Source organism: Petaurus breviceps, unplaced genomic scaffold (genome assembly GCF_028583685.1).
Source record: "Petaurus breviceps papuanus isolate PSGF00001 unplaced genomic scaffold, PetGlider_PUasm1.0 90879, whole genome shotgun sequence".
Classification (NCBI taxonomy): domain Eukaryota; kingdom Metazoa; phylum Chordata; class Mammalia; order Diprotodontia; family Petauridae; genus Petaurus; species Petaurus breviceps.
In genome coordinates, this window is record NW_027187368.1 from 1246261 (window position 1) to 1264729 (window position 18469).

Sequence of the window (18469 nt, forward strand, 5' to 3'; positions counted from 1 at the left end):
AAACCAGGAATTAACAAATGCAAATGGAAAAGGTAAGGATTAGAGAATTGAACAGGAACATTTAAGGGTCTTTCCACCACTGATAGTAAACCCCCTAGCCCCACCTCCCCGCCTCAAACCCTCATCAAACAATGACTCTTAAAACTATTTCCCCAGCCTCCCTGGGAGAATTTACAGATCCAGGTCATGGGCTCATAGACAACTAGAGATAAAAAGTACTAGAGAGTCCAACTAGTTCAACCCCTTCATTTGCCAGATGAGGAAAATGAGGCCCAAAAAGGAGATTTGACTTGTTCAAAGACACAGAAGACATCAAGGGAAGAATTAGAATTTGATTTCAGGTCTCCTGACCCTGAGTACAGTATTCTTTTCATCCTAACAAGCTCTCCTGGGAGTTTATTTCAGACCCGAGTACCAGATTCTCTTCAGCCATTTTCTGAAGGCAGCCTTCACATCACCATTCCTCAAGCTATAAATGAAGGGGTTTAGCATGGGGGTCACCACAGTGTACATAACAGTAACAATGCGTCCCTTTGTCACTGAATAGCTGGATAAGGGCCGAAAATAGACCCAAGCAAGAGTCCCATAGAATATAGCCACTACTGTCAGGTGTGATCCACAGGTGGAGAAGGCTCTCCACTTACCAATGACTGAAGGAATATGGAGGATAGCTGAGATGATACAGGCATAAGAGATGATAATGAAGGTCAGAGCCCCATTGATGATGACAACCCCTTCTGTTTGAATTACCAGGGTATTGATGTAGGTGCTAGAGCAGGAGATCTTCATCAGGGGATAGAGGTCACAGAAGAAGTGGTGGATCTGGTTGTTAGCACAGAAGGACAATCGAGTCATGAGAATGGTATGTAGCAGGGCATGGAGGTGGGAGAGGGTGAAGCAAGAGGCTACCATCTGAGCACACAGTCTCCTGGTCAGGACCACAGGGTAGTGGAAAGGGTGACAGATGGCAACAAATCTATCATATGCCATTACTGCCAGAAGGAAATTTTCCATAGCGGCAAAACTTACGAAGAAGTATACCTGGGTCAGGCAGCCAATGTAGGAGATGGTCTTTGTATCTGAGAAGATGTTTAATAGCATGTTGGGTATAATAGCGGAGGTGAAGCCGATGTCAGCCAAGGACAAGTTGCTGAGGAAGAAATACATTGGGGTGTGAAGGTGAGTGGTAGAAATGGTCAGCATGATAATGACCAAGTTTCCAGACACATTAATGATGTACATGGAGAGGAAGAGAACAAAGAGAGAGATCTGTTCTTCTGGGTGGGTGGAAATCCCCAGGAGAACAAAGTGGGAGACACTGGTCCAATTGGTGGTCTCCATCACCTGCGGGGATGGCAATAAAAAACATGGCAGTCACACACTCTTGTAGCCAATGTAAACTGAGGGCTTTCCCTTTCCTTGGGAAGTGACTTGGAGAAACTGTCAATCTGCCAGCCCCAACTTTGCAAGTCCATATAAAATCAATTTATTCAGTCCTTACTATTTGATATGCCCTATTCTAGGTGCCATGAAAACAAAGACAAAAATGAAGTGGTCTTTCTCCTCAAAGATTTTACCTTCTATTTGAGAGACAACAGGTATATATATATATATATATATATATATATATATATATATATATATATATATATATATAAAAGAAATACAAGGGAATTGTATATGAGAAGACACTAGCAACTTGGGGGGAGGAGATGATCAGGAAAGGTCTCATGTAGGGAGTGGCACTTGAGCAGAGGCTTGGAAGAAAAATAATCTATGATGTATAAAATAAAGACGTAGTACATTCCAGGTTTCCATTTTTTTGGACTAGTCATCCCTTATCACCACACTTTTTGTACTTCTATCTTCTAGGTTAACTATTTGTTGTGGCTGATCTAGCTTAGTCTTCTTATAATCCAGTCTTAAGCACATAGTTCGAATGCTCAAAGAATAGCTAGGTGGTACAGTGGATAGAGTGCCAGACCCAGAGTGAGGAAGACTTGTCTTCCTGAGTTCAATTTGTCCTTAGACACTAGCTGTGTGACCCTAGGTAAGTCACTTAACTCTGCCTCGTTTCCTCATCTGTAAAATGAGTTGGAGAAGGAAATGTCAAACACTCCAGTATCTCTGCCAAGGAAACCCCAGATGGGGCCGTGAAGGGTCAGACATGACTGAAACAACTGAAGAACAGCAACTACTACATGCTGAAGGAAGTGGTGTAGTGTAGTGGAAAGATGTGGTAGAGCAGTGGAAAAGAGCCCTGGGAATTTGGAGTCAGTGGCCCTGAGGCGAAATCCAGCCTCTGCTCCTTTCTGTCTGTATGACCTCTGAGAAGTCACTTGATCTCATTGAACCTCAGATTCCTTATCTTGAAAATTAAGGGATTAAATTAGATGACTTCTGAGGTCCCTTATGGCTCAGAGTTTCCCAAACCATGAACATTGATGTAATACTCATTAGACTAAGCCACTTTTGCCCAGAAGTGGAGGAGGTGAGAGGGGATATCTCAAGGTATTTAGAGTAACTGATGAGTTTGGGCAATGACCCCAGTCCCTGCATTTAGTCTTCTCTTACCTGCTATACATAGAGAACTAGCCTCTCTATCAGGTCCTCTAACACACTGTGGCTGTGTGACCCTGGGAAAATCATCTAATCTTTTGGTTCCTCCCAGGCACCTCTCTAAGATCACATATGGTTGTAGAAATGTCATTGATCTGAATTGGTGGAGGGTTTCTTCACTAGGACTCACTTACACCAATGAAATTGCAAACACACATTCGGTACAGAAAGGAAAGAAGGAAGGGAGGAAGAAAAGGTGGAAAAAAGGAAGGAAGGAAAGGAGGAAGGGAGAAAGGGAGGCAAGGGGGAGTAAAGAAAATAAGGGAGAAATGGAGAAAAGAAAGAAAGAAAGCAAAAAATGGATGGAAGGAGGAAAGGAAGGAAGGAAGGGAAAAAAGGAAAGAGAGAAGGAAGACAGCTTTTTCATAACCATAGTATTCAAGGGTAGATGGAGATTGTTTACTTGTATAAATATATTGGGATATCCAGCTTTCTTTTTCTACTCACTACAAAACTACCTGGCCTCTAACATTTTCAACCCATCTAGTGGTCAGTATTGTCTGGATAGAGCTGACCTCATTTCTCAGGCTAAAAGAGAGGACCAAAGAGCACACACATCTTGTGTCCTTTCTATGCAAGTGAATATGTACCATATGATTCAATTCTGTAGTTAGCTTAAGGTGGATGTTTTTATTTCTTCCTTGTGAAGGCTAAGACAACTATTTTGAAGAACCTGAGATCAATTTGAAGCCGTGACATTTACATATTGTGACTCTGGCCACTGGTCTTCACTTCTCTCTGCTTTAGCTTCCTTATCCACAAAATATGAGATTTGGGAAAAATGACTTCCAAAGTCACTTCCAGTGCCAAATCCTAAATTCCAATTGTCTCCACGGTTCCCTTTTTCATAGAATCCTCCCAAAGCAGCTCATTCCACTTTTGAATAGCTCTGATTGCTGGGAAGTTTTTTCATTTCATCAAATCTATATTTGTCTCTGCTACTCCCACTCATTGTTTCTAGTTTGGGGGACAAGTCGAACAAATTTAACCTCTCTTCTACATAACAAACTTTCAAATACTTGAAGACAGCTATCATATCCCCCATTGTCTTCTCTCTTCTGGGCTTACTACCCCTCAGCTAATGCTTATATGGCATGAACTCAAGGAATTTTACAGCTCTGGTTGCCATCCTCTGTATGCTTTCAGGTTTATCAATGTCCTACCTAAAATGTATTGTCTAGATATAGGCTGAATACTCTATATGTGGTGTGTAGTACAGCATATAGAACAGCAGCACTATCATCTATTCGTTTAGGGAGGCAATGGTTTTCTTAATGTGGCCTAAAATCCATTTCCTTTCCAATTTGCCACACCACATGCTTGAGTCATGTTGAGCTTTTATACTTCACTAAAACACTCAGATATTTTACAAAAGCACTACTCTCTAGGAATATCTACCCTGTTTTGTACTAATGAAGGTGATTTCTTTGAACCCATATGATAAAAGTTTGCCTTTATCACTATTAAATTTCCTCTTGCTCAATTTGACCCAGTAGTCGAGCTTGTAAAAATCTTTTTTTTTCTGACTACAGACTCTTCCAACTACTGTGTTAGCTATCCCTCCCAGTTTTTTGCCATCTTTGATTTTCATAAGCATGGCATCTATGCCTTTATCTAAATGATTGACAAAAAGCTATAAATAACAAGGACTAAGTTAAATCATTGTGAGACCTGAAGACCTCCTGCCTAGCTGACAGACATCAGTGGTAACTCTTTGGGTTTGATCATTTAATCATTTCCAATTCTGCTAAGTTAAAGTATCATCCAGATTGTGTATCTCCATCTTTTCTGCAATAATATAACAGAAAGCTTTATTTAATACCTCCTACTTTATCAAGTCTAAAATCTTTGATATAATTCATCCAAAAATTATTTAATAAGTTAATAATTAGGAGAGTGCCAGGAACTCCAAAATCTAGATCTGGCCTACTTCTTTAAGCTCATCTTTCAGTGCTTCACAATATGAACCAGCAATCCTAGATAAGCTAGTAAATTTATTGTCCCACAAACACTCTCCTGATTCTCCTTTCTGGGAGACTTCCTTCAAGTTTACCCCTTTTAGGGTGTGCTCTCATATTACCTTTCCATCTTCATACTCTATCCATCTTTCATAGGTTAGTCACCTGAACTGAAAACAATGATCCTGGTGAACTGTGACCAGCAGAGAGGACCTAGACACATTGATTAAACTCTATGTGAGGTTCAGTTGGGAGACCAGACTTGCTCCAAATGCAGACCGTGTACTTCTGGGGATTGTGTTATGTGTTATTACTTTGCCTAGTATGGCCCCTAGAATTCACTGAGGTTCTATATTTACTTGAAGCTGTTATCTTGCCTTATCAGTTCAACTTAACTCCCATACCACAAGCCACGATCTCGTTCCCCCAAGAATTGTCACCTTATTATTTTATTATTAAGTGAAGATTGATTTTTTTAAAAAAAGTTCAGCTATATTAGACTTGATTTCAACATGAGGACTGTGATAATGATGATTAATAGCCAGTTATATTCCTTTTGAGAATATCTTTCTGGAATCCCAAAATAAAATGCCTGATGTTTGAAAACATAAATAACAGAACTTCAGAACTTGGAGGGCCCTTAGAAATCATCTAGTCTCACCTCCCATTTTGGGCAGGAATCTCCACTCTAGAGAGCTGGTCACACAGCCTCCTAGTCTTATTGAACACTTCCAGTGATGAAGAGCTCACTGTCTAACCAAGCCACCTGTCCACTAACAACTGTTTGTGTTAGAGTCTGTGTTAGAAATAGTTTATGCTTTTTATATCTTTTTTACTACTGAATTGAAACCTGGCATCTGTAACTCTGACACATTGGTCCTGTTTCTGCCCAGTTGGGGCTAAGCAAAACAAGTCTACTACATTTTCTGCACAACAACCCTTTAAAACCTCAACTTAAGCACGGTGCCTATGGGGCTGTGGGCGAAAAGTTTAGTGAATTATGGCACGTTTTTCTTTCCTGATTTTTTCCTGTCCTGATAATGGACCTATAGTATTGACCAAGGTATGCTTTATAGTTGCTGGATACTTTAGGGCGACTGGCATGGGTACTGCTAATATAATTACAGGGAGGGAGTCCCCAGGCAGCCCAGGATGTGTCAGATAAATCCAAAAAGCAGGTTAAAGAGTATCTTCTTTGTGATATTCTTTCCTGCTACCTTTAGGAGCTAGAAGCAGTGGAGAAAGGAACCACAATTCCTCTTCAATAGCATATGATACCAGCACCATGGGGATACAGGACAAAAAAAGCTCAGAAAGCGAATGACATAATATTGGTTCACACAAGGCCATCAGCAAGGGAACAGCACCATGGTATAGTGAAGAGTGCAGCAGCCTGCGAGTCCAGGAGCCTGAGTTCTAATCCTAGCTCTGCTCCTTACTAGTTCGATCAGTCAGTCAGTAATCATTTAGTATCAATAATGGGCCAAATACCGTGATAAGTACTGAGGATGAAGAAGTTCCATGACCTTGAGCTAGTCACTTCATCTTATTTCCTCATCTACAAAACGAAGCAGGTACATTAATGATTTATAAGACCCCTTTCTGGTCTCATGTCCTCTGGTAGTGGGGTACTTTTCTTCTCTGAATCTCAGTTTCTCTATAAAATCAAGGGATTGGATAAGAAGATTGCAAAGCACTTTTAAACTTTCATGTTCTCCGAGTCTTAGTTACTTCCCTTTATTGTTCTCAATTTCCTTATCTCTAAAATGAAGGGATTGGACCAGGTGATATGTTACTCACTGACCCTTTGCTTGTATTTTTGCTTAGCCACAATAAACAAAACATGACCTTATTTTAATTCTTGGTTCCTTTCTATTTACAAAGGCATAATGTGTAATTTATTTATTTATTTATTCATTAATTTATTGCCTTTTGGAGGGCAATTGGGATTAAGTGACTTGCCCAAGGTCACATGGCTAGTTTTTGTGTTAAGTGTCTGAGGCTGGATTTGAACTCAGGTCCTCCTGACTCCAGTGTCGGTGCTCTATTCACTGCACCACCTAGCCACCCCAATAATGTGTAATTTATAATAAAATTTAAATAGATAAGTGAAATATGAAAGGAATTTCTTAGAAATTTCATCTCTGTGTCTTAGTTCTACTTGTGTAAAATTGGAAGGGGTTGGAGATCTAGGGAAGACAAGAAAGAAAAGCACTGATTACAAACCTAAATTTAAGGAAATTAATTATTTGAAACGATTCTTAAGGTTTTTCAAATTAGGCAGGTTGGTTATTCAGTGGATGGAGTGTTGGACTTACAGGCAGAAAGATATGAATTCAAATCCTACCTCAGATACTTACTAGCTGTATCCTTATCTGTAATTCTTTCTAGTCCAAAATCTATGACCCTCTTGATATTTCCAATAGTTTCTCATTGTTGATGTTTTATCCATTTTAGAGACTGACAACCTGGGTTCAAATCCTACCTAAGCCATTTACTACCTTTGTGACCTTGGAGAAATCACTCAACTGCTTTGGGTGTCAGTTTTCTTACCTGTAAAACGAGTATGTTGGGCTATATCATCTATGAGGTCTCTTTCAGCTCTAGTTCTATGATTTGATGATCCTTTGATCATTAAGATTTCTTCATGATCTAGTATTCTTCCAGTCCCATCCCCTCTCTGAGTTTCTATCTCATCATCTCTAAAGGAGAGACAAGAATACTTGAACTACCTACCTTACCAAGACATCATGAGGAAAGTGTTGCATTTTAAAAAATAGGGACATAAAAGTTAGGTTCCCATTAATGCAAATAATGAATCTCAGTAAGTGGCTACATTATTTCAATTTGTGTAGCATATTCCATTGGGCTGGAACTAAGAATAATGTATTACACAATTATAACCTCAAAGAGTTTGAATTCAAATTAATGCTGCCACTTCATATGATTCATTTTTTTTTGTTCTAATTGGGAACTAGCTTCCAAAGTGAAAAGTGTGTTAGGAATAAGAACTAAAAATTCCTGCCTTGCTGTGCCTGCTTCCCAGAATTTTGTGAGGGACAAAGATATTTATTGAGTCGTCAACTACTTATTAATTTTAGTATTATATACCAGCACTATGATAAGACCTGGAGAGACAAAGAAAGGCAAAAGACATTCCCTGATTTCAAGGAGATCTCAGTCTAATAGAAAAGACAACATCCAAGCAACTTTGTACAAATAATATATACATATATACAGGATACATTAAAGATAATCACAAAGGGCAGGCACTAACATTAAGGGGGATCAGGAAAGGCTTCTTACAAAAGGTGGAATTTAAGCTGGGTTTTACAGAGTGCTTTAAACTTTGCAAAGCAATACAGACATACATTTACATGCCTGTATACACACAGATAGATATGGATATAGATATATCCTCATTTGGGGGCTCATAGCAATCCTGTCAGGTGTTTCTTAAGGGTATCATTATACCATTATAGAAGTTTGTTTATGGTCACAAAGTGTTAGAATCAAGATTTGAATAGAATCTCCCCATCCTGACTCCAAATCCAGTGTCCTTTCCACATTCATTATAGCTTTTCAGCATAAGAACATTTGAAAAAGTATGAGACAAATGTGGTGATTGTGAAACCAGCATTGGAGTTTGAACTGTTCTGTCTGACACCAAGTCATTGTCAGGAGCTAACTTTCTTTCACTGGCCATATTCCCCACACTATTCTCCAAAAGCAAGGGAAAGTGAGCTGTTGCTTCTTCCACAGATACTCCACCTCCACACACACACAGACACACTATCTGAAGGTTGCTGTAGTCTTGATTGATGTGCCCTAAAATATTCTCTGATCCTGCTTTGTGATGCATCAAGAAGCAGAGGGTTAAAGAAATGTTGGGGCTGCCCTTATGAGTAGGCAAAGGTTTCTTATAAGGTATGATTTCTTGGACTCTGGGAAGTCTTTCCAACCCCTTGAGGTAAGTCTGCACTTGATTTCTGCCCCCTGAAATATCACCATTAGTTCTGCTTTCTTTTGGTTCAATCTATAGACTCTCTGAGTTGTAAAGGACCACAAGGTCACCAGCCTTTCCTAAATCACAAGTCTCCTCCACAATACCCCCTTCAAGGGTTCTGGGATCCAAACACCTAGTTCAGGACATACATCTTAGATGGGGCAATGATTAAAATGAAATCAGTGGCAGAGATGGTGATATTGGGAAGAATAAGGACAATGGGAATGAAAAATATGATAGTCATGACAATTATGCTGATGGTTATAATGTGTTCCAGAGTTCCAACCCCTACTTAAAGACTTCCAGTGATATGAAACCCATCATCAACCAAGACTCCCGGATTCGATTTTGAACAGTTCAAATTGTTCAGAAGTTCTTCCCAATACTGCACTGAAATTAACCCTTTAGTTTAAATGAGTGGACATTCCTGAAAACAGTATTATTAGGAATATTGGATAGAGAATGGAATAAGGATTATCCTGGGAAAGGTCACACTCCCAAGGCCATAGTGAAAGTCATGTTAGAGTTAAGGTTGGGGTCATGCATCAGATATCCTGGAATAGCTGTGCACCAGAGATTGAAAGGTCAATTACTTACCATACTATGAAGTTCCTGCTAGGCTGAATTAGACTTCATTCTGTTCACATTTAGATACCTGTCATCATTCTGTGATGAGAAGCATACCCATAGAGGCCAGTGACCTGGCTCTGAAAAGGAAAACATCTATCTAGGGTAAAAATTAAGTGGAAATGAATGTGGAATCAAAGAGATTCCAGAAGGAACTTGTCTCCTGTCTGGGCTAGATGAGGCTTGTCTGAAGTTTGTTGGAAGCTGAGGCTTTATCAGACACTCCCATTATTCTCATCAGTAGAGTCTCTGTCCAAACTTTCAGTAACTCCAGAGACTCTCACAACAGCTGTTTTTACTGACATTGTTCATTACCTTGGCAGCTTCTGGTGGCACCCTAGGAGGAAGGGAGGGAGGGGAATGGCCATACAGCGGGCATCAGGAGTTCAGTCTAAGCAATGAGTCTCTTGGGATAGCCACCTAGAATTTTGGCTTGGATGAAAAAGTAGAGATGGTCTTTATTTCATAGTTGGTTCTTTGATTCCTAAATGCCACCAGGGGCTTAGACAAACATTCTTGAGCCTGAGACCTTAGAGACATAGACATAATCTCCTCCTCATTATCCCTCATGCCACTCCTTGGAGTGAGATATTAGCAACCACATTCCCAAGCCAATACTCTTGAGCTGAGGTGTCAAACACACAGGACACAAGCAGACCACAACTCTCTGGCTGCCAAACTAGATTAAAATGTAACTGAAAAATTGTTAACAAAACAAATACATAGAAAAGGTTAATGGGTGGTTTTCTAAGTCAATATGTGTCCATTGGTATCCTTATATACAGTTTAGTTGCCTCCCTTTCTATTTGAGTTCGACATTTGACATCTACAGGCATTATGTAGAATAAGGCACAAACTCTGCCTTGGGTAGAATCACAGTGATCGACAGAGTCTGAGTCCAGCTACATACAACTAAGGTCAGCAGTCAGATTTAAAAGTCTCTCTGTCCTGAAGAACTCTACCTATTTTCCCAAATCCAGCATGTTCTTAGACCAAGTCATTTTCTTTCTGAACTCCAAAGAAGCTGTCTTCACCTGAGAAGTGATTTTTAAAAGTAGATTTAGTATCTAGATGGTCTAGTGGATAGAGCATTAGACTGGCAATCAGAAAGACCTGAGTTCAAATCCAAATTCAGAAAGTTATTAGCTATGTGACAGTGGGTAAGTCACTTAACCACTTTCTACCTCAGTTTCCTTATCCATAAAATGGGGTTAATAATAACACCTACCTCCCATGGTAATTAAAATAAAATGAAATACATTTTTACAATTTCTTTGCAAATCTGAAAGCCCCATATAAATGAATCTGATGACTATTACATTGCCTATATCACTCTTGCATTATTCCCTTTCATCTTCCTAAAAGCATTCCTTCAAAACAAAGAATTAAAAAAAGAAATAGAGGAAGAAGAGGAAAAAATTCTGCAAAACTGATAAACACATCCAAAAGCAAAACATTATATGCAGTGTTCGGCACACACACAACTTCTTTTCTTAGTTAATGTATTTTTAGTTTTTAACATTCACTTCCATAGGATTTTGAATTCTAAATTTTGTTCCCCTCTATCCTCTCTCCCTCTCCCCAAGGCAGCATGTAGTCTGATATAGGCTTTCCCATATACATTCATATTAAACATATTTTTGCATTAGTCATGTTGTAAAGAACTATAATTAATGGAAGGAACCATGAGAAAGAAAAAAAAACAAAGCAAAACAAAAAAAGAGAGCCAATAGTATGCTTTGATCTGCATTCAGACTCCACAGTTCTTTCTCTGGATGTGGATAGCATTTTCCACATCCAGTCTTTTGGAGTTGTCTCAGATCCTTGCATTACTGAGAAGAGCTAAGCCTATCAAAGTCAGTCACCACACAATGTTGCTGTTACTGTGTACAATGTTCTCCTGGTTCTGCTTACTTCACTTAGCATCAGTTCATGTAAGTCTTTCCAGGTTTTTCTAAAGTCCATCTGCTCATCATTTCTGTTTTTTTCATTTTTTTAAAATTAAATTATCTATTTTAAGCTTTCAACATTCACTTCCATAAGTTTTAAAATTTCTCTCCCTCCCTCCCCTCGACTTCCCCAAGACAGCCTGTAATCTGATATGGGCTCTAAACATACATTCCTATTAAGCACATTTTAACATTAGTCATGTTGCATACAGGAATTATAATGAAAGGGGAAAACCATGAGAAAGAGAGAACCAAAAACATAAAAACAAAACATAAAAGAAAATAGTCTGCTTCATTATGCACTCCAACTCCATAGTTCTTTCTCTGGATGTGTTTCCATCATGTTTCCTTTGGAATTGTTTTATTCCTTGCACTGCTGAGAGGGGCTAAGTCAATCCAAATCAGTCCTTGCACAATGTGGCTGTTACTGTGTACAATGTTCTCCTGGTTCTGCTCCCCTCACTCAGTATCAAAGTCTTTCCAGGTTTCTCTGAAGTCTGCCTGCTCATCATTTCTTACAGTACAATAGTATTCCATTACATTCATATATGACAACTTATTCAGTCGTTCCCCAATTGATGGGCATCCCCTCAATTTCCATTTCTTGGCCACCACAAAAAGAGCTGCCATAAATATTTTTGTACATGTGGCTCCTTTTCCCTTTTTTATGATCTCTTTGGGGTACCAACCCAGAAGTGGTATTATTCAGTCAAAGGGTATGCACAGTTTTATAGCCCTTTGGGCATAGTTTATGGATCTTAATTTCTGCAAAACCAGAGGTGTAAGGGAAGTTATCTTCTTAAATCTTCTTTGGGACCAAACTTGTTCTTTATAATTGCTCAACATTAAATTTTGAGTAATTTGTGGTTGATGTTTATATTTACATTGTTGTAGTCATTGTATATATTGTTTAATAGGGAAGAATTCATGGGAAGTGTGAAGGCTTAATGAGTTCTGTCATAGCATTTAGGGTTTTCTTGGCAAAGATACTGAAATGGTTTGCTATTTCCTTCTCAGATCATTTTACAGATAAAGAAACTGAGGCAAACAGGATTAAGTGACTTGTCCAGGGTCACAAGTGTCTGAGGCCAGATGGGAGCTCAGGAGGAGGAGTTTTCCTGACTCCAGGCCTGGCACTCTATCAATTGTTCCACCTAGCTGCCCTTCAAGTAATAATAGTGCTGGTAAGCATTGTGGAAAAGGGGCTGCAAAGGAAAATTGTATCTATGTTTCAGATACCTCAAATGTCAGGCTAATTAGTTTGGACTTTGATATGTGAATAAGAGATGAGGCTTAATTTAGGATTATTTTCAGGGGAAAATTCTTTAAGCCAAAGTTATAGGTCTCTAATGAGAGTATCTGAGGCATTAGTAAGCTGAAGAAAGATATTTAGGGAAAACAGCTGGGTCTTCCTGGAAATCCTTAAATCCCATAATTTATAGAACAGGCAAACTAAATTATAGGCACAGACATAAAATTTGGGGTCATGATGTCAAACCAAATCAAGACTTGAATTGGTGATATGAGAGGAGATCCTCCCACAACATCTGGAGCTTATAAACAAGTCCCTGACTCAGGGGATGGTGGGTGGTGGTGGTGAACCTATCATGTATTTTTCATCTCTATTGCACCATCTCTGGCTATCACGACAAGACAGAGACAGAGAAACAGAGACAGAGAAAGACAAAGACAGAGAGGAAGAGACAGAGAAAGACAGAAAGAGGGTGAAAGATCAGCTGGAACAGTGGTCAGGAAACATTAACTTTCAAATTGGAAATAGAGACTTCTAGATTTGAAAAAGGTTGGGAATACACCAAGATTCAAAGATGAGTACTCTTGGTACAAATTCTTGAAAAAGAAATTTGTTTTTAGTGAGACTACATAGAAACAAAAATGCTTTTATCATGTTAATGAGACTGTAAATTTCTATAATGTTTTTAGAGAATAATCTTGTAATATGTAATAAGAGTTACAAAGCTGTTTATAACCCTTGTCCCAGTAATGTTACTGCCAGGAATATAACTTAAGGATGATATTAGTAGGGGAAAATACCAGTCTCTACAAAAATATTTATAGTGGTTTCATATGTAATAGCAAAAAATGGGAAATAGTCCATATTTTTTGATGATTGACAAATGGATAAATAAATTGTAGTATATTAATGTAGCATAATATTTTTATGCTATTCAAATAACAAACATGAAGAATACTAAAATGCACAAAGGCATTCACAATGAAACAGAGTGAAAATAGAATTAGATCAGTATATACAGGATATTAGCGTGTATCCATATGTTTATATATAAATACACACACATTCATACACACATACATCTATACATATACAGATACATATATATATATATATATATATACACACTTATACATATGTATATCCTACCATGGCAAAAATGCCTACATGAAGGCAGAAAATAAATAAATGTGATGAAAACATTATTCTTTGAATTATTTTTGAAGGGGGGAGGGCAGGGAAATTGGGGTTAAGTGAATTGCCCAAGGTCACACAGTTAGTAAGTGTTAAGTGTCTGAGATCAGATTTGAACTCAGGTCCTCCTAACTCCAGGGCCAGTGCTCTATTCACTGTGCCACCTAGCTGCCCCAGAAACATTATTCTTAATTACTGTTTTGCTCAAGTTATAATGCAGAGGTGGCTAGATGGTGTTGTGGACTGGGTACTGAACTTGAGTCAGTAAGATCTGATTCCAATCCAGCTTCAGACACTTACCAGCTATGTGATCCTGTGTGAGTCATTTAACACCTCTCAACTGCTGCTTACACATTAATAAAATGAAGATACAGCATCTACCTTACAAGGTCGTAAGAATCAAATGAAATTATGTATGGAAAGCATTTTCAACCTCCTCCAATTCATGTAAAAGGTGACTCTGAGCAAACTTTGGAGTTACAGAACCGACAAAATGACACAGAGAAGCTAACCTCCCACTGAAGGAGGTTATAAACTATGAAAAAAAAGAAAAAAGAAAAAATCCCACAATTTAAATATCATAAGGCTACAGTCCGGATTACACAAGACCTAGCAACTTCCACACTAAAAGATGATAGGTTTTAGAACACTATATTTTCTCTTGCAAAAAAATAGTAATTTATCCAGCAAAGTTAAGTATAATCCTGAATGGGGGGAACAAATTGAAAGCATTTCAGGTATTTGTAACAAAAATAGTAGGACTTAATGGAAAATTTGACATGCATTAAAGATAAGGTTAACATTAAAGCCCAATTATCGGGGACCCAATAAAGTCAAGCTGTTACTTCTTATATGTGAAAGTGTTATCAGTACTCTTATGACTGTGATTATTCAGATAGTTTGAAAGAAAGGCTTGGGCTGACCTGTGTGTGATGGGATGATTCTAAAAAGTAAAACTGAGTCTGGAGAAATAAAAAGGAGTAATTATCTGATACAAATGAGGCATTAAAGGAAGAATTGATACAGAAGAAGCAAGTGGGAATGAAGGGCTGGTAGTTCTGGAAACTTATCATTGGAAATGGTTTAGGGGATAAGGGAGGTACCTTTAGAAGAGTGCATAGATTAAGAATTTGGAGGGGTAGGGGATAAGGGAAAATCTCTTAACTAGGTAGATTAAAGTGCAGGGTGAGGGAATGGACAAGGGAGGGACTCTTACATGAGTGAGTCCATTAAGGAATAGAAGGGCACTGTAGTGGGTAGAAGTAAATTAAACAAGCGAGAATGGATAGGGTAAAAAAGGTGAGAAGGATAGTGAAGAAAAATAGGATGGAGGGAAATACACAAGTAATTATAATTTGGAATGTGATTTGGATAAATTTACTCACAAAATGGAAATAGATAGCAGAATGAATTATAAATCTGAATTCAACAATATGTTGCTTTCAGGAAACACCATAAAAATGAGAGATACACAGAGATAAAATAAAGGGCCAGATTAGAATATGTTATATTAAAAAAGTAGAGTCAGTAGTCATGATCCAGCAAAGCTAAAGCTAAAATAGATTTGATTAAAAGAGAAAATAGGGAAACTATACTGCATGTGATCAATATTACTTAATATTGTTTTAGGTGATGTAAAATAATAGAGCCAAGATGGTGGAGTAGAAACACAAACTTAGCATGGGCTCCAACTCCAACCACTTCCAATACCTGTAAATAAAATGATTCTAAACAAATTTTAAAGCTACAGATCCCACAAAGTGACAGAAACAAATTTCCCATTGAAGACAGCCCAACAGGCCAACAGGAAAGGTTTATCGCAGCACACTGGGAGCCAAGCAAAGTCCTGCAGGAGCCATGAGGTTCTGGCCCCAGGGTGCCCCGACCAGTGGCACAGACCAGCTGGAGCAGACTTGAGGAGAGTGAATCACTAGCAGCTGTGGTGGTTTCCAGACTTCTCAACCCATGAATGCCAAAGACAAAGTAAAAGGTCAGTGTGGAATTCTGTTGGAACAGAGGGGGAAGGAAGAGCAACATCTGACCTACTCCTGGGGCGAGAAGCAGTGGAGGTGCTGCGGCTGAAGCCACTGCCTCTTGGCTGCCTCAGGAGCTCCTGGCCTTTAGATCATAGGGCAACCAAGTTAACATTCAGAGGGTAATAACTCTTGCTTTGACCTGCTTGGATATAGATCACGGTCTTGTGTGGTGGTCCTGGGGTGTGTGGCCAGTGAGTCAGAGTTTGTGGGGGCTGTAGAGAGGGGACCTTCCTAATAGCTCTGGTGGCTACAAAAACTCCAGTGATTTGGGACAAAGTTCTCTGCATTCCAGAAGCAGAGCTCTACTGTGGCAAAGAGCTCAAAAGTCAAGTAATTGGCTGGCAATATGAGAAAAAAAAGCATAAAATCCTTTTTGAGGACAAAAAGCATCAAGGCATGGAGTGGGAGGGAGACAGCAAAGTCAGAACTCCTGCATCAAAAGTCTTCAAGAAAAATATGAATTGGTTACAGGCCATGGAAGAACTCAAGAAGAATTTTGAAAACCAAGTAAGAGAAGTGGAGGAAAACTTGGGAAGAGAAATTAGAATGATGCAAGAAAATCATGAAAAGCAAATCAACAGCCTGCTAAAGGAGACCTAAAATTACACTGAAGAAAATAACAAATTAAAAAATAGATTAACTCAAATGGCAAAAGAGGCCCAAAAAGCCAGTGAGGAGAAGAGTGCCTTAAAAAGTTGAATTTTCCAGATGGAAAAGAAATTTCAAAAACTCACTGAAGAGAATAACTCCTTCAAAATTAGATTGGACCAATTGAAAGCTAATAACTTTATGAAAAATCAAGATACTATAAAATATATCCAAATAAATGAAAAAATAGAAGGCAATGTGAAATATCTCATTGGAAGAACCACTGACCTGGAAAATAGAAGCAGGAGAAATAATTTAAAAATTATTGGACTACCTGAATGCCATGATTAAAAAAAAGAGCTTAGACACCATCTTCCAAGAAGTTATCAAGGAAAATTGCCCAGATATTCTAGGACCAGTGGGCAAAATAGAAATTTAAAGAATTCACTGATTGCCTCTTAAAAAAGATCTCCAAAAGAAAAATCCTAGGAATATTATAGTCAAATTCCAGAGTTCCCAGGTCAAGAAGAAAGTACTGCAAGCAGTCAGGTAGAAACAATTTGAGTATTGTGGAAACACAATCAGGATAACACAAGACCAAGCAGCTTCTACATTAAGGAATCCAAGGGCTTAGAATATGATATTCCGGAGGTCAAAGGAACTAGGACTAAAACCAAGAATCACCTACCCAGCAAAACTGAGTATAATGCTACAGGGAAAAATATTCAATGAAATAGAGGATTTTCAAGCATCTTTTTTTAAAAAAATCAAATGCTTTATTAACTTCTAGTTTACACTGTTCATTTCCACAAGATCTTGAGTTACAAATTTTCTCCCCATTTTCATCCTACCCACTACCCCAAAATAGTGATCCCAATGGATATCCCCTCCTCTCCCATATCTTCTCCCATACCCCATCCAAATTTCCAGTAGGACACAGTGGATCTCTATGACCAAGTTCCTGTATATCTCATTTCCCATTTACACATAAAATAATATTGATAATGATATATATTTTATATGTATATATAGTTTTATATATATTTTTATATGTATATAGTTTTATATATTTTTATATGTATATGTATATATATATATATATTTTAGACATTTGATTTTAAAACTTTGAAATCCAGATTCATTCCCTTCCTCCCTTGTCACCCACCCTTATTGGGAAGATAAGCCATTCAATATAGGTTGTACATGTGTAGCTATGCAAAACATTTTCATAGTAGATATATTGTAAAAGACTGACTATATTTCCCTCCCTCATATCCCACCTGCCACTTGTTCTATTCTCTTCTTTGATCCCACCCCTTTTCAAAAGTGGGTGCTTCCAACTTCCCTCCCCCCCAGCCTGCCCTCCCTTCCATCATACCCCCTCTCATCCCCTTCCCCCTACTATCCTGTAGGGTGAGATACCCTACTTAGTGGGTATGTCATTCCCTCCCTAAGCCAAATTCAATGAGAATAAGGTTGACGCATTCCCTTTTGACTTCCTGTTTTTCCCCTCCATTGTAACCATTTTCCCTTACCTCTTCTATATGAGATACTTTATCCCATTCTGTCTCTCCCCATCTCCTCTCATTATGTTCCTCTCTCACCTCTTAATTTCACCTTTTTAGTATCATCCCTATTAAACTGGTCCTGTGCCCTCTATCTATGTATACCTCTCCACATATATACACACATTCACATATGTATTCATACACTCATATACCCTCCTAGATAGACATATATATGTGTGTGTGTGTGTGTGTGTATACATTTCTATTCCCTTCAATTATTCTCATACTGAGAAAAGTTTAATAAGTTACAATTATCATTTTTCCATGAAGGAATGTAAATATTTCAATGTTGATAAGTTCCTTATGATTTCTTTTCCCTGTTTACCTTCTCATGCTTCTCTTGCTTCTTGTATCTGAATGTAAAATTTTCTATTCAATTCTTGTTTTTTCTTCAAGAATGCTTGAAAGTCCTCTATTCCACTGAATGACCATATTTTCCCCTGAAACATGATACTCAGTTTTGCTGGGTAGGTGATTCTTGGTTTTAATACCAGCTCCTTTGACCTCCAGAATATCATATTTCAAGCCCTTTGATCCCTCAGCGTAGAAGCTGCCAGATCCTGTGTTATCCTGATTGTGTTTCCACAATATTAAAATTGTTTCTTCTTGGCTATTTGTAATATTTTCTCCTTGATCTGGGAATTCCAGAACATGGCTATAATATTCCTAGGA

The 18469-nt window shown here is 38.3% G+C and overlaps 1 protein-coding gene across 1 annotated transcript; it reads right to left on the reverse strand.

The window, feature by feature from the left end:
• Positions 1-396: 396 nt before the first annotated feature.
• On the reverse strand, positions 397-1341 carry LOC138150503 (olfactory receptor 1Q1-like). Its single transcript, XM_069073965.1, has one exon. The coding sequence runs from the start codon at positions 1339-1341 to the stop codon at positions 397-399; it is 945 nt and encodes a 314-aa protein (XP_068930066.1).
• Between the last annotated feature and the right edge of the window lie 17128 nt (positions 1342-18469).

Bases quoted from the DNA above. Each gene is read 5' to 3' on its own strand.
- LOC138150503 (XM_069073965.1), bottom strand. From the start codon at position 1,341: ATGGAGACCACCAATTGGACCAGTGTCTCCCACTTTGTTCTCCTGGGG.